The sequence below is a fragment of the Oncorhynchus gorbuscha genome, linkage group LG10 (assembly GCF_021184085.1).
Source record: "Oncorhynchus gorbuscha isolate QuinsamMale2020 ecotype Even-year linkage group LG10, OgorEven_v1.0, whole genome shotgun sequence".
In the NCBI taxonomy this organism is placed as follows: domain Eukaryota; kingdom Metazoa; phylum Chordata; class Actinopteri; order Salmoniformes; family Salmonidae; genus Oncorhynchus; species Oncorhynchus gorbuscha.
This window is the reverse complement of record NC_060182.1, coordinates 26,487,581-26,508,405: the sequence shown is the minus strand read 5'-3', so window position 1 is coordinate 26,508,405 and position 20,825 is coordinate 26,487,581. Positions and strand designations below refer to the sequence as shown.

Here is a 20,825-nt window from a genome sequence, read left to right as displayed (position 1 = left end):
CAATTATAACCCATTGGTTATCACAGTGTATAATGTAGAAGTAGACTATGGTAATGATGTACACCTCAATTCCTCATTGGTTTGGAAATATTGTATTGTACAATGAACACAATATGAATGTAAACGTATAGCCTACAATAAAGCATTCAGTTGTCAGTAGAGTACATCATGTTGTGCAATTTAGTGTATAAAACAAAAATAAACAAATATCCACTCAAGGTAATACCTATAGATATATTTAGTAAAAACAACCGTTCCCTTATTACATCCCCGGCAAAAGACAAAAAGACATTGGTTTCTGTTTAATAGACAGCACACTGTTTTATTAGAATATTTAGCTTTGTGATGTACAGCTTGGGGGGGAAAAAAAGTCACATTTAAGTTTGGAAACATTTGACCTTAGCAGTGACATCACACTTAAGAAAGCTTAATTTCAAATCATTGGTTTTTCATTCATCAAAGTGATATGTTAGGGAAAAGAACCACCCATGCTGTTTTGCATTAAACAGACAGAAATATTTTTTTTCTTATTTTTTCAATCTTTAAGTTGCTTCACACACACACACATATATATATATATATATATATATATATATATTTCTAAATAATATTTCTAAATAATATTTTTTTTAGCCACATGAACTGGAAAAAAGGTATCCACTGTTATATATATATATATATATATATATATATATATATATATATATATATATATATATATATATAACACAATAAATATAAAAAATTATAATTATTTTGATATAATTTATATGGTATCAATGAGGGAAATGGGCCTTCAGTAAGATGTGTTAAAAAAGTGATGTCCTTTTCCTGAGGTTTTTGTCTGCAGTTGAGTTTTTCCTCACTAAATATACTAATAGTCTAGAAAACCCTTCAAGGGCATGTCAATGGCTTATAATTCACTAAGGAACAAATTCTCCTATATTGGTAAAGTGGTCACACCAGAGCTTCAGTTCACTGTGACTCACTGGTTTGTGTGTATCAGGTAAGCTACGGAGAGGGCATTCCTTAAAAGCTCTCCCAACACCCAGTTTCTAAATATGTGTCCATGTGACATTAACCTAATTTAGACATGGTCCCATTTCCCATCAATATACAAGGTATCAGACTAACTTAAAACAGGGTGGAGAGAAATGACCAAACAAAACAAAAAAGAATAGCAAAAATCTGTACATGTAAACATCACACTTCCACTGAGTCCAAAATCAGGAGGAAAATACAGTTTCACATTGGTATTAGGTACAAATCAAAAACTGAGAAAGACAATCAGCTTCTGGTACAGTAGGTAAAGTGGAAAACCTAAAACAGAACAGAGGAATCCAAAGCACCACCAAATGATAAAATAAAGCATACTATGGTTGGAAAAACTCTTTTAATTTGACTGTAGCTGTACACTGCCCTGATAGAAAAATACAAAGTTCAGCCATTTTCTTCTCCTTTCTTGTTTTTATGTCGAGCTATACATCTGACCAAAGCAGATATTTGTTTTAAAATGGGTGTCCATTTGCGGTACCCTGACAAGCACCACACATATTTTTGCTCCTGTCTGAGTGGAACCATCTCTGTTGGGGGGGGTGACATTTGTAAAGTCATTGAGGTCCAATGTCAGTTTGCGCTTAAAACAGTATGATCAGGGTTAAGGGAATCACACCTTTCTCACACTCAAAACACTGCCCCTTCACTGAAGTGCTGACACTGCTGCATAGCATTCCCAGGGGAGAGAGATACATGCATTAGTCTGAGGGGGGGAGTTTCATGCAGGTCATGGCTAAGGTTGCAAACTTGGTCTGTGCTCGGTTGGCACGTTCTCTGGCATGTCAAGGCTTTTTGGCCCTAAGCAGGAGAATAATCATGGCTTCAATCAACAACATGTTTGAAGCTAATCACAAGGCCAACCGTGCTAATCTTAACAGAGAGCACTCCCTCAAGCATTTGTTAGGGTGTGGGTTTTGTGTTGGGCACAGAGGTCAGATCACTAAACGTGAAGCTGGTCAGATCGGTTGTTAAACGTGTTGACATCCTTGTTTGGAATGTACAGTATAGGCATACAGAGTAACTTCACTTGAGATGTTGGTATTGTACAAAATATTATTTGATAATACCACTGACTTGCACTACAAAATATGTATAAAATAATAATAAAAATAGAAAATGTGTATCGACAGTGGGTCACTATGAGCGCTCCACCGCCGTTAAGGAGCCAGAAGTTTGAGTAAGAATGCTGTGATTATGGCTAAAATACTCCAAGACGCACTGTATACAATAGCTGCACACAGAAAGGAATGGAAATTAAACAGTGAGCAAGTTACATATTTCCAAGATTGTCTTTTGCCTATTTTTACAGTATGTTTTCTTAACATCTGTGAGAAACTAGAGCAAACCCGAGGTGCAAACGGAGGAGGAGGGAGGAGTATTTAGCGAGAGCTTTACTATATAATCTCTTACCACCTTCTTAGAGGTACATTTAATTGTCCCTCGTCTATATTACAAATGCATAACTTTCACAATCTTCTTCTTTTTTAAAAACTATATAGCAGACGTTCGTGGCATGTGACATTACAAAATTAAGCAGCGCTCAACTGGTCATTTCTAAAGAGGTAGGATCCATCCATCGCTCTGTGTTGACCTGGGGTAGTAGGGAAATACAGAGGACAGCAGAACTGTCTCTAGCAACTGCTATGTAACATCATAAATGACAGCACTATGTACAGTTTGGCCACAGCACTGCGTGTACTACTTGTCTGGCAATCCTTTGAAACCTCAAACCTGCAGTGGCAAAAAAGGCAGTTTTAAGACTGCCCCCGTCATATTCATCTACTGTACTGAGAGAATTGTAGCTTAAGACCCCAGGGCATGAGCAGAGTGAAGGGTGGATCCGCAGAAATGAGGGCGATACTAATAAGAAAACACATTTTGAAGCCATCAAAGCCACATTGAGAGAGAACACAGTGAGGGGGTTTCCTCTTGACTGGTCATTTTGCATATTTCTCTTGTGTTTTTCATTTTTTTACCCACTAAGCAGATTCAATCAAGAGCTTGCTCTGAGATAAAGAGGACTTATTGGACTTTCTACTTTCTATCTAGGCATACTATTTTCATAACATTAAAAATAAAAAAAGTTTTCTTAATATTTTTGTACTCATTATGGAGATCAGATTTGACATTTCACATGTATGCTAGGAGGATAGATCAAGGTGTTGTTCTGTGGTTCAGAGTGTTGCCAGTGAGCCCAGTGCTCCATTCAATCTCTCACAGGGGTCTTGACAAGATGGGATACCACTAATGTCATTTGTGACTTTTCATAGCAGGTTAGGAGAACTTATGCAGCAGGTTAAGGTTAGGAAAATAGTTAGGGTTAGCTAAAATGCAAAAATTCTCCCTGATGTGACTCGAATATCTATGTTTTGACATCACTTTGACATTAGGGGAATCCCTTCTAGACATGACCTCTCACAGGCCACGGAGCTAGTGCACCTAAATCAATGGCTTTCATTTACACAATAGAGGTGGTCGTATGTGATGCGTTGTGCAACTCGCACTTTGGGCTCAGCCTCTTTTCGTTAACACTATGCAGTCAAGGCCCAGGAATGTGATGATTATCAACTGCATTGCGACACTCTTCCTCTTTCCTTTAGTAGGACACACCTCACCAGTGCAAGATGGGGACCTGAACAAGCAGGGCCTCCGTCGCAGATTTATGTTGCTTCAGTGTGCAAAAGGGAGCAAATTACAGTGACACAGAGCCCCTTCAGGCTTGCCTCTTGAAGAAACATTTAGCATGGTTTCTCTCATTCTAAAAAGGTACAAACCTCACAGACTTTGGCCACACATTGTAGAGTAAGATAGATAGGCCCAGATCACCCTTGTGAGTGGCTGCAAGAGAAGCACATTGATCCTTTTATGCCTCCAGAGGTTCAAACTCATGAAGAAAACGACAAAGGGAAAAAGTGAATGTAAAAACAACACAGCCTTATGAAAGAAGAAAAAGATCAACCAGAGTGCCTAGTAACAGAGAGAAGCAACTGACTGGGATTCCATGTCCTTTTCAAAAAGTACATTTTTGTCTCTTATCCGTCTCGAGTAGTTTTTGCTTCTTTTTGTTTGTGTTGTTGTCTTGAGGTGCTCTGGTTGTGCAGGAGGCTGGCGTCCTGACTTGAGGTTACAGGTCTGTGGCAAACGTCCGGTCCATATAGTAGCAGCAGCGTGGATTAATGGCCATCTCAAAGAGTCAATAGACAAAGAAATACACAATTCCTCCCAGAACCAAGGTCCAGAACTAAGCTGGACGGAGCTCAGGTAAGGTCAGGGGGGAGAAGGGGGTGGGGGTTATAGGTCCGGAGGAGGGGGGTAGGTTAGAGAGAGGAATGCAGAACCAGACCCAGAAGAGACAGTATCATCGAGTGATGAGTGTTGACAACCAGATCAGGACAAACCAAAACCTGGAATTGATGAGGGAGCAACGAGCCATCAGGGGGGTGGAACACATGGAGGCCTCTGGAAAAACATCTCCAGCTACCTTCGGAGAGGTTCAGTCTCCCACAGAACATACTTCCTTGCCCCCAGTCCTTCACTTTACTGATGCTTCTAGAACCAAATATGGACTGAATATATACATTACCCAAATAACGGGACAAACACTACTTTGTTTGGGATAGAATTTGAACTATAGTTACAATATTTATTCTCTTTGAAATGGTTAAGACGTTGCTTCCTGCAGGTCTTTGAAAACACTGAACACATCAGGTAGGCGTTGGTAGATCAGGCGTTGTATGATAACGGCACCCAGTATGAATGAAGTACTAAAACGGTTGGTAGATCTGAGGTATTTCCATGTGGAAAAGATGGCGTCTCCATAATGCATAAGTTAAAGTGTTGCTCCCGGGACATCGCGGTCTTTATTACTCAACGGGTAGGTGAGGTCTGAATCAGGGGAAAGTGCTTTAGGACACAGAGAGCTTATTTACAGCGAGCGCGTCTCTCTTTTGACATTTTTCCCCCCAGTCTTCTTCCTTGGCCTCTGTTCATTAACAAAGTGGTTCAGTGTCTTATAGTTAGTGCTCTCTTTCAGATCAGTCAACACCCCTTTTCAGTAGCTCGGAACAGTGCCAAACAAACCTAAATATTCTACAGGCTTCGAAAAAACCTGTAGAATATTTTTTTGTACTAATCATTTTTTGTACTCATTTTCTTTGTACTAATCAGGGAGTCTCGCTTTCATTGTTATTGGGGAGGGCGAGGTTGTTTAGGGGATCTGTGTACTGCAGAACATAGAGCTTCCTGGCACACAAAAAGGATCCACTTATTTTATTCTTACACAAGGGGGCGCTCTTCTCTCCTTATAGCACAACCCTTCAGTGTTCTCCAGTGCACCAGCCCACCACTCTCTCCCCCACACTAGGTAGACTCATTTCCGACTCTCTGTGTCATCCCTCTTCTTTCCACAGAGCTGTGGGAGTGAGGGAGAGCTGTTATGATTGGGAGGGAGCGCAATCCTTTACAGGTGGTTGAAGAGAGGGAGAAACGCTGTTCCAAAGTGGTCACAGACAATGCTCTTTCTCTCCACGCACTAATGCTAAAACAATCAAGAGGGTTTGGATTATTAGACTAGAGGAAGGTAGCGCTGTTGCATGCCTTCTTTTCCTGGCGATGAGGAGAATGTAAAGGTTGGTGGAGGAGGACGAATCACGGACGGATGGATCTGCTGAGTGTGAGAGTGGTTGGTCGGTTAGTTAGGGTTCGTGTGGGAGAGTTGGAGTGAGAGAGGGAGTCGGGGGGAGATGGAGTTTTCATCTCAGTTCTGCTGCAGGATCAGGGTCTCCAGCTCGTCGGCCGAGCGGAGCAGGAAGGCGGCTGATTCGCGGTAGCCGGCGATGAGCTGACGCACGGCTGTGATCTCCGTGGGGCTGAGCTGTGCCGAGGCCCCGCTCCCTCCGCCCCCACCGCTCCGCCCGTGGCTGTTGGAGCTGGCCGATGACGAGTTGGACACCAGGGACTTCATGCTGAGGTCAGTAGGGCCTGGGGAAAAACACACTTAAATGATGACACCTATTGCGGGCATTTTTACTACAAATCTACCTCTTAGAAATTGTAAATATGCATTCTTATCCACAGTAGGAAATATATTTTAGATGAGCTCCACCTGTATGTTTGTAAATGTTTGCTACGTCCAAATATGGGCATGATTTAAATATGGAATTGATTTCTCATTCTCGATATGTTTCAATCCATCTCAGTCCATTCTTAACTAGGCCAGTGCTGCTGCTGCAGTACAAGCAGAATGCTTCAGGTAAGCTAAGGTATGCTGCTACAGTACAAGCAGAATGCTTCAGGTAAGCTAAGGTATGCTGCTACAGTACAAGCTGCATACTTCAGGTAAGCTAAGATATGCTGCTACAGTACAAGCTGCATACTTCAGGTAAGCTAAGGTATGCTGCTACAGTACAAGCTGCATACTTCAGGTAAGCTAAGGTATGCTGCTACAGTACAAGCTGCATACTTCAGGTAAGCTAAGGTATGCTGCTACAGTACAAGCTGCATACTTCAGGTAAGCTAAGGTATGCTGCTACTCTAAGATGCCATTCGCTGGTCAATCAAAGATTTGAAGCATCCTCTCTCACCGTTGCTCTGAGCAGTGGCGGTTGTCAAGGAGACAGGGTGTTGCATGCTTGCTCCCAGGCCCCCGTAACCACGGTAACTGTAGTTGAGCCCACCGTTGATGTAGAGCTGGTCCTGGGAGTAGGCTGAGGCGGCCAGGGAGTAGGCAGAGTGGGCCAGGGAGGCTGGCTCACGAGAACTGGGCTTGTCAAGTGCTATCTGCTCCTCCTGGGGGGAGACGAGACGAGAGAGTTCAGTCCCACTTCCAAGTATATAATATACTCAAGGTTAAGAAGAACAGACTTCGCCAGTGGCTATTGGAAAAAAAACAGTACATCCACCCACCTGAGAAAACACACACACACACACACACACACACACACACACACACACACACACACACACACACACACACACACACACACACACACACACACACACACACACACACACACACACACACACACACACACACACACACACACACAGAGCACTCACATGTGCCTGGTAGACATCCAGCCGCATCCTCTTGGCAGCCTTGCGTGTCTCGCTCTCGCAGGCGGCTGCCAGGATGTTCTCAGCCATGGCTGAGGTGAGGTGAGGTGGGGTGGGTCGTGTCTGGCAGGGGAGAAACAATCAGCACAAATTCATCCCCACGTCAGAGCAAAGTACCCTTTTTAAGGTTGAATAATGCTTGTTATAGCCATTACTGTCTGCAGTTTGCTTAAGAATAGACAGTTATGCTTTGCTTGAATTATTGCCAGAATAATCAACACTGCATACAGTAGTGTGTACACAGTAGGCACCATAATGTTTTTACGTGTTTTTACACCTGCATTGTTTGCTGTTTGGGGTTTTAGGCTGGGTTTCTGTACAGCACTTTGAGATATCAGCTGATGTACGAAGGGCTATATAAATAAATTTGATTTGATTTGATTTGATAATGTGAATATCCCAACATTGTGTGAAAAGAACCCATTGACCACAGTGGGGCAATAAAGAACCCATTGACCACAGTGGGGCAATAAAGAACCCATTGACCACAGTGTCATGTTTTGTCATTAATTATCATGTCTTGTCCCTGTGCTTCCCCTTCTATTCGTTTCCCTCTGCTGGTCTTATTAGGTTCTTTCCCTCTTTCTATCCCTCTCTCTCCCCCTCCCTCTCTCACTCTCTCGCTCTCTCTTCTCTCTATCGTTCCGTTCCTGCTCCCAGCTGTTCCTATTCCCCTAATCAATCATTTAGTCTTCCCACACCTGTTCCCGATCCTTTTCCCTGATTAGAGTCCCTATTTCTCTCCTTGTTTTCCGTACCTGCCCCGTCGGATCCTTGTCTATATTCACCGTGCTGTGTCTATGTTTTGCCCTGTCGTGTCGTGTTTCCCTCAGATGCTGCGTGGTGAGCAGGTGTCTGAGTCTGCTAGGTTCAAGTGCCTTCCCGAGGCAACCTGCAGTTCTTGATCAAGTCTCCAGTCTGTTCTCGTCTTTACGAGTAGTATTATGCCTTTTGTTTTGTTAAGTATCTTACTGGATTAAAAACTCTGTTTTCGCCAAGTCGCTTTTGGGTCCTCATTCACCTGCATAACAGAAGGATCCGACCAAGGAATGGACCCAGCGACTACAGAGGCTCGTAACACTGCCGTCAAGATCCAAGGAGCCATGCTCGGCAGACACGAGCAGGAATTGTCTGCTGCTCGCCATGCCGTGGAGAACCTGGCCGCTCAGGTTTCCGACCTCTCTGGACAGTTCCAGAGTCTTCGTCTCGTGCCACCTGTTACTTCCTGGCCTGCCGAGCCTCCGGAACCTAGGGTTAATAACCCACCTTGCTACTCCGGGCAGCCCACGGAGTGCCGCTCCTTTCTCACCCAGTGTGATATTGTGTTCTCTCTCCAACCCAACACATACTCTAGCGAGAGAGCTCGGGTTGCTTACGTCATTTCACTCCTTACTGGCCGGGCCCGAGAGTGGGGCACAGCTATCTGGGAGGCAAGAGCTGATTGTTCTAACAATTACCAGAACTTTAAAGAGGAGATGATTCGGGTTTTTGACCGTTCAGTTTTTGGTGGGGAGGCTTCTAGGGCCCTGGCTTCCCTATGCCAAGGTGATCGATCCATAACGGATTACTCTATAGAGTTTCGTACTCTTGCTGCCTCTAGTGACTGGAACGAGCCGGCGCTGCTCGCTCGTTTTCTGGAGGGACTCCACACAGTGGTCAAAGATGAGATTCTCTCTCGGGAGGTTCCTTCCAGTGTGGACTCTTTGATTGCTCTCGCCATCCGCATAGAACGACGGGTAGATCTTCGTCACCAAGCTCGTGGAAGAGAGCTCGCGTCAACGGTGTTTCCCTGCTCCGCATCGCAACCATCTCCCTCCTCTGGCTCAGAGACTGAGCCCATGCAGCTGGGAGGTATTCGCATCTCGACCAAGGAGAGGGAACGGAGGATCACCAACCGCCTGTGCCTCTATTGCGGATTTGATGGACATTTTGTCAATTCATGTCCAGTAAGAGGCCAGAGCTCATCAGTAAGCGGAGGGCTACTGGTGAGCGCTACTACTCAGGTCTCTTCATCTAGATCCTGTACTACTATGTCGGTCCATCTACGCTGGACCGGTTCGGGTGCTACATGCAGTGCCTTGATTGACTCTGGGGCTGAGGGTTGTTTCATGGACGAAGCATGGGTTCGGAAACATAACATTCCTTTCAGACAGTTAGACAAGCCTACGCCCATGTTTGCCTTAGATGGTAGTCATCTTCCCAGTATCAGATTTGAGACACTACCTTTAACTCTCACAGTATCTGGTAACCACAGTGAGACTATTTCTTTTTTGATTTTTCGTTCACCTTTTACACCTGTTGTTTTGGGTCATCCCTGGCTAGTATGTCATAATCCTTCTATTAATTGGTCTTGTAATTCTATCCTATCCTGGAACGTATCTTGTCATGTGAAGTGCTTAATGTCTGCCATCCCTCCCATTTCTTCTGTCCCCACTTCTCAGGAGGAACCTGGCGATTTGACAGGAGTGCCGGAGGAATATCATGATCTGCGCACGGTCTTCAGTCGGTCCCGAGCCAACTCCCTTCCTCCTCACCGGTCGTATGATTGTAGTATTGATCTCCTTCCGGGGACCACTCCTCCTCGGGGTAGACTATACTCTCTGTCGGCTCCCGAACGTAAGGCTCTCGAGGATTATTTATCTGTGTCTCTTGACGCCGGTACCATAGTGCCTTCTTCCTCTCCGGCCGGGGCGGGGTTCTTTTTTGTTAAGAAGAAGGACGGTACTCTGCGCCCCTGCGTGGATTATCAAGGGCTGAATGACATAACGGTTAAGAATAGTTATCCGCTTCCCCTTATGTCATCAGCCTTCGAGATTCTGCAGGGAGCCAGGTGCTTTACTAAATTGGACCTTCGTAACGCTTACCATCTCGTGCGCATCAGAGAGGGGGACGAGTGGAAAACGGCGTTTAACACTCCGTTAGGGCATTTTGAGTACCGGGTTCTGCCGTTTGGTCTCGCCAATGCGCCAGCTGTTTTTCAGGCATTAGTTAATGATGTTCTGAGAGACATGCTGAACATCTTTGTTTTTGTCTATCTTGACGATATCCTGATTTTTTCACCGTCACTCGAGATTCATGTTCAGCACGTTCGACGTGTTCTACAGCGCCTTTTAGAGAATTGTCTCTACGTAAAGGCTGAGAAGTGCTCTTTTCATGTCTCCTCCGTTACTTTTCTCGGTTCCGTTATTTCCGCTGAAGGCATTCAGATGGATTCCGCTAAGGTCCAAGCTGTCAGTGATTGGCCCGTTCCAAGGTCACGTGTCGAGTTGCAGCGCTTTTTAGGTTTCGCTAATTTCTATCGGCGTTTCATTCGTAATTTCGGTCAAGTTGCTGCCCCTCTCACAGCTCTTACTTCTGTCAAGACGTGTTTTAAGTGGTCCGGTTCCGCCCAGGGAGCTTTTGATCTTCTAAAAGAACGTTTTACGTCCGCTCCTATCCTCGTTACTCCTGACGTCACTAGACAATTCATTGTCGAGGTTGACGCTTCAGAGGTAGGCGTGGGAGCCATTCTTTCCCAGCGCTTCCAGTCTGACGATAAGGTTCATCCTTGCGCTTATTTTTCTCATCGCCTGTCGCCATCTGAGCGCAACTATGATGTGGGTAACCGTGAACTGCTCGCCATCCGCTTAGCCCTAGGCGAATGGCGACAGTGGTTGGAGGGGGCGACCGTTCCTTTTGTCGTTTGGACAGACCATAAGAACCTTGAGTACATCCGTTCTGCCAAACGACTTAATGCCCGTCAAGCTCGTTGGGCGTTGTTTTTTGCTCGTTTCGAGTTTGTGATTTCTTACCGTCCGGGTAGCAAAAACACCAAGCCTGATGCCTTATCCCGTCTGTTTAGTTCTTCTGTGGCTTCTACTGATCCCGAGGGATTCTTCCTTATGGGCGTGTTGTCGGGTTAACAGTCTGGGGAATTGAAAGACAGGTTAAGCAAGCACTCACGCACACTGCGTCGCCGCGCTTGTCCTAGTAACCTCCTTTTCGTTCCTGTTTCCACTTGTCTGGCTGTTCTTCAGTGGGCTCACTCTGCCAAGTTAGCTGGTCATCCCGGTGTTCGAGGCACTCTTGCGTCTATTCGCCAGCGCTTTTGGTGGCCGACTCAGGAGCGTGACACGCGCCGTTTGTGGCTGCTTGTTCGGACTGCGCGCAGACTAAGTCGGGTAACTCTCCTCCTGCCGGTCGTCTCAGACCGCTCCCCATTCCTTCTCGACCATGGTCTCACATCGCCCTAGACTTCATTACCGGTCTGCCTTTGTCTGCGGGGAAGACTGTGATTCTTACGGTTGTCGATAGGTTCTCTAAGGCGGCACATTTCATTCCCTCGCTAAACTTCCTTCCGCTAAGGAGACGGCACAAATCATCATCGAGAATGTGTTCAGAATTCATGGCCTCCCGTTAGACGCCGTTTCAGACAGAGGTCCGCAATTCACGTCACAGTTTTGGAGGGAGTTCTGTCGTTTGATTGGTGCGTCCGTCAGTCTCTCTTCCGGGTTTCATCCCCAGTCTAACGGTCAAGCAGAGAGGGCCAATCAGACGATTGGTCGCATACTACGCAGCCTTTCTTTCAGAAACCCTGCGTCTTGGGCAGAACAGCTCCCCTGGGCAGAATACGCTCACAACTCGCTTCCTTCGTCTGCTACCGGGTTATCTCCGTTTCAGAGTAGTCTGGGTTACCAGCCTCCTCTGTTCTCATCCCAGCTTGCCGAGTCCAGCGTTCCCTCCGCTCAAGCGTTTGTCCAACGTTGTGAGCGCACCTGGAGGAGGGTGAGGTCTGCACTTTGCCGCTACAGGGCACAGACTGTGAGAGCCGCCAATAAACGCAGGATTAAGAGTCCAAGGTATTGTTGCGGCCAGAGAGTGTGGCTTTCCACTCGCAACCTTCCTCTTACGACAGCTTCTCGTAAGTTGACTCCGCGGTTCATTGGTCCGTTCCGTGTCTCCCAGGTCGTCAATCCTGTCGCTGTGCGACTGCTTCTTCCGCGACATCTTCGTCGCGTCCATCCTGTCTTCCATGTCTCCTGTGTCAAGCCCTTTCTTCGCACCCCGTTCGTCTTCCCTCCCCCTCCCGTCCTTGTCGAGAGCGCACCTATTTACAAGGTACGTAAGATCATGGACATGCGTTCTCGGGGACGGGGTCACCAATACTTAGTGGATTGGGAGGGTTACGGTCCTGAGGAGAGGAGTTGGGTTCCGTCTCGGGACGTGCTGGACCGTTCGCTTATTGATGATTTCCTCCGTTGCCGCCAGGGTTCCTCCTCGAGTGCGCCAGGAGGCGCTCGGTGAGTGGGGGGTACTGTCATGTTTTGTCATTAATTATCATGTCTTGTCCCTGTGCTTCCCCTTCTATTCGTTTCCCTCTGCTGGTCTTATTAGGTTCTTTCCCTCTTTCTATCCCTCTCTCTCCCCCTCCCTCTCTCACTCTCTCGCTCTCTCTTCTCTCTATCGTTCCGTTCCTGCTCCCAGCTGTTCCTATTCCCCTAATCAATCATTTAGTCTTCCCACACCTGTTCCCGATCCTTTTCCCTGATTAGAGTCCCTATTTCTCTCCTTGTTTTCCGTACCTGCCCCGTCGGATCCTTGTCTATATTCACCGTGCTGTGTCTATGTTTTGCCCTGTCGTGTCGTGTTTCCCTCAGATGCTGCGTGGTGAGCAGGTGTCTGAGTCTGCTAGGTTCAAGTGCCTTCCCGAGGCAACCTGCAGTTCTTGATCAAGTCTCCAGTCTGTTCTCGTCTTTACGAGTAGTATTATGCCTTTTGTTTTGTTAAGTATCTTACTGGATTAAAAACTCTGTTTTCGCCAAGTCGCTTTTGGGTCCTCATTCACCTGCATAACACACAGTGGGGCAATAAAGAACCCATTGACCACAGTGGGGCAATAAAGAACCCATTGACCACAGTGGGGCAATAAAGAACCCATTGACCACAGTGGGGCAATAAAGAACCCATTGACCACAGTGGGGCAATAAAGAACCCATTGACCACAGTGGGGCAATAAAGAACCCATTGACCACAGTGGGGCAATAAAGAACCCATTGACCACAGTGGGGCAATAAAGAACCCATTGACCACAGTGGGGCAATAAAGAACCCATTGACCACAGGAGGGCAATAAAGAACCCATTGCCCACAGGAGGGCAATAAAGAACCCATTGACCACATGGGGGCAGTAAAGAGCCCATTGACCACAGGGGTTGCAGTAAAGAGCCCATTGACCACAGGGGTGGCAGTAAAGAGCCCATTGATCACATGGGGGCAGTAAAGAGCCAATTGATCACAAGGGGGCATTAAAGAGCCCATTGACCACAGGGGGGCAGTAAAGAGCATATACAACACTAACAAAACAGAACATTTTCAGATACACATGCTCATTACAAAGAGTTTCCAACTCATCTCTTATAGATTAAGTTTTACTTGATAGTCTCATTCCTAAACAAGCACGTGAGCACTGACTACATTTTCAACAGAATATTTTACCAGGTAAGGAACTAAACACAAGTCTTACATCCTGATCTAAGAACCAATGGTGATACAAACCAGCAAAAAACAAAATGATGATGAATCCTGATGCTAGACAGAGCCCAGACATCGTCTATACATGGGGGATGTTGGGGGAGAGGGCAAATGGCTACCAGACCAGCCACACACAGGACCATGAGAGAGGGAGGGATGAGAGTGAGAGGCTAGATAGGTATGGTACATTTAGACCAGCCACACACAGAATGACGAATGAGAGAGAGACAGAGATGGAGGGGTGAAAGCGAGTAAGAATGAGAGAGAGACAGAGATAGAGGGATGAAAGAGTAGGAATGAGAGAGAGACAGAGATGGAGGGATGAAAGAGTAGGAATGAGAGAGAAACAGAGATGGAGGGATGAAAGTGAGTAAGAATGAGAGAGAGAGAGAGGTGGAGGGATGAAAGAGTAGGAATGAGAGAGACAGAGATGGAGGGATGAAAGAGTAGGAATGAGAGAGAGACAGAGATGGAGGGATGAAAGAGTAGGAATGAGAGAGAAACAGAGATGGAGGGATGAAAGCGAGTAAGAATGAGAGAGAGAGAGAGGTGGAGGGATGAAAGAGTAGGAATGAGAGAGACAGAGATGGAGGGATGAAAGAGTAGGAATGAGAGAGAGACAGAGATGGAGGGATGAAAGAGTAGGAATGAGAGAGAAACAGAGATGGAGGGATGAAAGAGTAGGAATGAGAGAGAGACAGATGGAGGGATGAAAGAGTAGGAATGAGAGAGAAACAGAGATGGAGGGATGAAAGAGTAGGAATGAGAGAGAGACAGAGATGGAGGGGTGAAAGAGAGTAGGAATGAGAGAGAGATGAGAGAGAGACAGAGATGGAGGGATGAAAGAGTAGGAATGAGAGAGAAACAGAGATGGAGGGATGAAAGAGTAGGAATGAGAGAGAGACAGAGATGGAGGGGTGAAAGAGTAGGAATGAGAGAGAGACAGAGATGGAGGGGTGAAAGAGTAGGAATGAGAGAGAGACAGAGATGGAGGGGTGAAAGAGTAGGAATGAGAGAGAGACAGAGATGGAGGGATGAAAGAGTAGGAATGAGAGAGAGACAGAGATGGAGGGATGAAAGAGTAGGAATGAGAGAGAGACAGAGATGGAGGGATGAAAGAGTAGGAATGAGAGAGAAACAGAGATGGAGGGATGAAAGCGAGTAAGAATGAGAGAGAAACAGAGATGGAGGGATGAAAGAGTAGGAATGAGAGAGAGACAGAGATGGAGGGGTGAAAGCGAGTCGGAATGAGAGAGAGACAGAGATGGAGGGATGAAAGAGTAGGAATGAGAGAGAGACAGAGATGGAGGGATGAAAGAGTAGGAATGAGAGAGAAACAGAGATGGAGGGATGAAAGCGAGTAAGAATGAGAGAGAGACAGAGATGGAGGGATGAAAGAGAGTAGGAATGAGAGAGAGACAGAGATGGAGGGGTGAAAGAGAGTAAGAATGAGAGAGAGACAGAGATGGAGGGGTGAAAGCGAGTAAGAATGAGAGACAGACAGAGATGGAGGGGTGAAAGAGAGTAGGAATGAGAGAGAGACAGAGATGGAGGGGTGAAAGAGAGTAAGAATGAGAGAGAGACAGAGATGGAGGGGTGAAAGAGAGTAGGAATGAGAGAGAGACAGAGATGGAGGGATGAAAGAGAGTAGTAATGAGAGAGAAAAAGAGATGGAAGGTTGAAAGAGTAGGAATGAGAGAGAGACAGAGATGGAGGGGTGAAAGAGTAGGAATGAGAGAGAGACAGAGATGGAGGGGTGAAAGCGAGTCGGAATGAGAGAGAGACAGAGATGGAGGGATGAAAGAGTAGGAATGAGAGAGAGACAGAGATGGAGGGGTGAAAGCGAGTCGGAATGAGAGAGAGACAGAGATGGAGGGATGAAAGAGAGTAGGAATGAGAGAGAGACAGAGATGGAGGGGTGAAAGAGAGTAGGAATGAGAGAGAAACAGAGATGGAGGGATGAAAGCGAGTAAGAATGAGAGAGAAACAGAGATGGAGGGATGAAAGAGTAGGAATGAGAGAGAAACAGAGATGGAGGGATGAAAGAGAGTAGGAATGAGAGAGAAACAGAGATGGAGGGATGAAAGCGAGTAAGAATGAGAGAGAAACAGAGATGGAGGGATGAAAGAGTAGGAATGAGAGAGAAACAGAGATGGAGGGATGAAAGAGAGTAGGAATGAGAGAGAAACAGAGATGGAGGGATGAAAGCGAGTAAGAATGAGAGAGAAACAGAGATGGAGGGATGAAAGAGTAGGAATGAGAGAGAGACAGAGATGGAGGGGTGAAAGCGAGTCGGAATGAGAGAGAGACAGAGATGGAGGGATGAAAGAGTAGGAATGAGAGAGAGACAGAGATGGAGAGGTGAAAGAGAGTAGGAATGAGAGAGAGACAGAGATGGAGAGGTGAAAGAGAGTAGGAATGAGAGAGACAGAGATGGAGGGATGAAAGAGTAGGAATGAGAGAGAGACAGAGATAGAGGGATGAAAGAGAGTAGGAATGAGAGAGAGACAGAGATGGAGGGATGAAAGATTAGGAATGAGAGAGAGACAGAGATGGAGGGATGAAAGACTAGGAATGAGAGAGAGACAGAGATAGAGGGATGAAAGAGAGTAGGAATGAGAGAGAGACAGAGATGGAGGGATGAAAGAGTAGGAATGAGAGAGAGACAGAGATGGAGGGATGAAAGAGAGTAGGAATGAGAGAGAGAGGAGGTATGATAGATGTAGTACGTACCTCCATGCCGTTCTTCTTCATTCGGCGGCAGGATTTGAGGTAGGTGCGGATGCGCTTGCGAGCACGCAGCTCGAACTCTGGGAACTGACGGCTACACGACTCAATGATGGCCTGGATCTTCTCCTTGGGCTGCTTTGAGATGGGCACCATGCGGTCCAGGTTCTCATCCACAAACAGACGCACAAACATCTAAAAAGAAGATGACAAAAGTCCTGTAGAAAAAAAGGTGTGTGTCTGCTCTGCTGCTTCCAGTGTTCCTGAGGTGAAGGTCATGTAAAGGTGAGATGAAGGTCATGTAAAGGTGAGGTGAAGGTCATGTAAAGGTGAGGTGAAAGTCATGTAAAGGTGAGGTGAAGGTCATGTAAAGGTGAGGTGAAGGTCATGTAAAGGTGAGGTGAAAGTCATGTAATGGTGAGGTGAAGATCATGTAAAGGTGAGGTGAAGGTCATGTAAAGTTGAGGTGAAGATTATGTCAAGGTGAGGTGAATGTCATGTAAAGGTGAGGTGAAGGTCATGTAAAGGTGAGGTGAAGGTCATGTAAAGGTGAGGTGAAGGTCATGTAAAGGTGAGGTGAAGGTCATGTAAAGGTGAGGTGAAGGTCATGTAAAGGTGAGGTGAAGGTCATGTAAAGGTGAGGTGAATGTCATGTAAAGGTGAGGTGAAGGTCATGTAAAGGTGAGGTGAAGGTCATGTAAAGGTGAGGTGAATGTCATGTAAAGGTGAGGTGAAGGTCATGTAAAGGTGAGAAGAGCTATTTCATTGTGTGTGTGTGTTCGGGCACGTGTGGTGTGTGTGTGTGCATGGGCGCACGCTGTGTGTGCGTGTGTGTATAGCTGAGGTGAGAGCAGCTCTTACGTTGAAGGCCTTTAGTCTCTCAGGGTCCATGCCCTCTGTGTCGTTGATCTTGTCACTGTCGTCGTGATCATCGTCGTCATCGTCGTCTGCCGCCGCCACGCCTCTGGTCACGGTCAGGTCCTCGGCACATGTCTCCATCTTCAATGAGTCGTAGCTTCCTGAGCTGTACTGAGGAGACTGTCACACAATATAGGTGCACGTGCACATACACATCAAAACACAAGCACACACACACACACACACACACACACACACACACACACACACACACACACACACACACACACACACACACACACACACACACACACACACACACACACACACACACACACACACACACACACACACACACACACACACACACACACACACACACACACACACACACACACACACAGAGAGAGAGAGAGAATAAGCACAGATAGTCTGTATGCTAGGTGACATTGAAAGCACCCGGTACAATCTCAATGATGAGGAACACTGATGACAGTGAGGCACAAAACGCTGCTAGATGTTGTTGTGGCTAAACAGTTCTATTTGTCTGATCCTGCCAATGCGAAAAATAAGATGCTTCCAAGGACAAGGCTGCATTGTCAGGGCATGGTGAAGTGTGTCTCATTCAATAGCCAGGGAGCAGGAAAGAAGAACCTTTTATCCCCTCTCTCTTTTCATACTGTCCTCCACTGACTCCTGTATGGATGTTCATCACAAGTACAGCAGCACAACTAGGCTACTTCTCCTGGCACAGCAACTCTCACTGCTCTCATGCACATTGTCTTGCTGGTTTACAGTCAAGACTGACGTCTTGGATTCTGAACTGAGAACGTTCTCAAAATGGCGTCTATTCATTCTCCATCCACAGGAAATGTATAAGTAATTGCAGTTTGGCGAGATCTCAATGGAAACTTCTCAGCTTTGTGTAATGCCCTGGCAATGAACCGCACCTTCTTGTGCAGACCTCACCCTTCATAGTTGGTCATAGCAAGGCAGTAGGCATCTATAACAAAGGCACACTGAGCTGTTACTGACACTGTCCTGGTGGGCTCATTGCTCAACATTATCACTTTGTGTGTAATATATCACCATTAGACCTGGGGTCAAATACTACTTGAAATCTTTCAAATACTTTTACCATTTGTTTAAGTCTGCCTGGAGTGCCAGATGGGCGAGGCTTACAGTTTTGCATCCTATTCTATTGGTTCATTGCACCAGGGAAACTCAACCAATCTCAGCTAAAGTATTTAAAATATTTTCAGACACAGGTCTGGGCAGAAGACCCCACCTTGTTGCCATAGTCCCTGATCGAGTCTCTGTCCAGGCGCAGCTCAGCGGCATGGGTGAGAGGCTTGACGGGGTACTTCCTGCGCAGCTCGTCTGGGGGGTCGAGCTGGAAGGGGCCCATCAGGGCAGACCCAGGCAGCCTGGTCTCACTCAGGTTGACTGGAGCCTGTTGGTCCTCGGACGATGAGGACGAGGAGGTGGTGCTGAAGTCCAGTGGGGCCGAGGGCCTGTTGCCGTTTACCACCTTCCTGTACGGGGTTCCCCCCATGCACCTCTCAGACCCCGGGGCCGCCCCGCCCACAGATGGAAGGGTCATGGTGTGCATGCCGTTCCCACTGCCGCTCTCCGAGGATGAGTCATCTGTGGAAACACAGGGACGGATACCAGTTAGACTGGTAGAATCATCATCAGACAACACCACACTGGAAACCACAGGGACTGATACCAGTTAGACTGGTAGAATCATCATCAGACAACACCACACTGGAAATCACAGGGACTGATACCAGTTAGACTGGTAGAATCATCATCAGACAACACCACACTGGAAACACACAGGGACGGATACCAGTTAGACTGGTAGAATCATCATCAGACAACACCACACTGGAAACACACAGGGACTGACACCAGTTAGAATGGTAGAATCATCATCAGACAACACCACACTGGAAACACACAGGGACGGATACCAGTTAGACTGGTAGAATCATCATCAGACAACACCACACTGGAAACACACAGGGACTGACACCAGTTAGACTGGTAGAATCATCATCAGACAACACCACACTGGAAACACACAGGGACGGATACCAGTTAGACTGGTAGAATCATCATCAGACAACACCACACTGGAAACACACAGGGACTGACACCAGTTAGACTGGTAGAATCATCATCAGACAACACCACACTGGAAACACACAGGGACTGATACCAGTTAGACTGGTAGAATCATCATCAGACAACACCACACTGGAAACCACAGGGACTGACACCAGTTAGACTGGTAGAATCATCATCAGACAACACCACACTGGAAACACACAGGGACTGACACCAGTTAGACTGGTAGAATCATCATCAGACAACACCACACTGGAAACACACAGGGACTGACACCAGTTAGACTGGTAGAATCATCATCAGACAACACCACACTGGAAACACACAGGGACTGACACCAGTTAGACTGGTAGAATCATCATCAGACAACACCACACTGGAAACACACAGGGACTGATACCAGTTAGACTGGTAGAATCATCATCAGACAACACCACACTGGAAACCACAGGGACTGACACCAGTTAGACTGGTAGAATCATCATCAGACAACACCACACTGGAAACCACAGGGACTGATACCAGTTAGACTGGTAGAATCATCATCAGACAACACCACACTGGAAACCACAGGGACTGACACCAGTTAGACTGGTAGAATCATCATCAGACAACACCACACTGGAAACACACAGGGACTGACACCAGTTAGACTGGTAGAATCATCATCAGACAACACCACACTGGAAACACACAGGGACTGACACCATTTAGACTGGTAGAATCATCATCAGACAACACCACACTGGAAACACACAGGGACTGACACCAGTTAGACTGGTAGAATCATCATCAGACAACACCACACTGGAAACACACAGGGACTGACACCAGTTAGACTGGTAGAATCATCATCAGACAACACCACACTGGAAACACACAGGGACTGACACCAGTTAGACTGGTAGAATCATCATCAGACAACACCACACTGGAAACACACAGGGACTGACACCAGATAGACTGGTAGAATCATCATCAGACAACACCACACTGGAAACACACAGGGACTGACACCAGTTAGACTGGTAGAATCATCATCAGACAACACCACACTGGAAACACACAGGGACTGACACCATTTAGACTGGTAGAATCATCATCAGACAACACCACACTGGAAACACACAGGGACTGACACCAGTTAGACTGGTAGAATCATCATCAGACAACACCACACTGGAAACACACAGGGACTGACACCAGTTAGACTGGTAGAATCATCATCAGACAACACCACACTGGAAACACACAGGGACTGACACCAGTTAGACTGGTAGAATCATCATCAGACAACACCACACTGGAAACACACAGGGACTGACACCAGTTAGACTGGTAGAATCATCATCAGACAACACCACACTGGAAACACACAGGGACTGACACCAGATAGACTGGTAGAATCATCATCAGACAACACCA

At 46.5% G+C, this 20,825-nt stretch overlaps 1 protein-coding gene across 2 annotated transcripts in view; it reads right to left on the bottom strand.

Annotated features, from left to right (window-relative positions):
* Positions 1-747: 747 nt before the first annotated feature.
* The window catches only part of nol4lb (nucleolar protein 4-like b), a 159,928-nt gene continuing 139,850 nt past the window's right edge, over positions 748-20,825 (bottom strand). The window contains exons 6-11 of one of the 2 annotated variants that reach the window (XM_046365357.1): positions 18,553-18,911; positions 17,268-17,444; positions 16,413-16,601; positions 7,114-7,233; positions 6,639-6,843; positions 748-6,036 (exon numbers count right to left, since the gene is read on the bottom strand). In XM_046365357.1, the coding sequence (XP_046221313.1) occupies positions 5,813-6,036; positions 6,639-6,843; positions 7,114-7,233; positions 16,413-16,601; positions 17,268-17,444; positions 18,553-18,911 (1,274 nt within the window). In that variant the 3' untranslated portion in view covers positions 748-5,812. The remainder of the gene's footprint in view (positions 6,037-6,638; positions 6,844-7,113; positions 7,234-16,412; positions 16,602-17,267; positions 17,445-18,552; positions 18,912-20,825) is intronic. The other variant, XM_046365359.1, reaches the window with a different exon arrangement.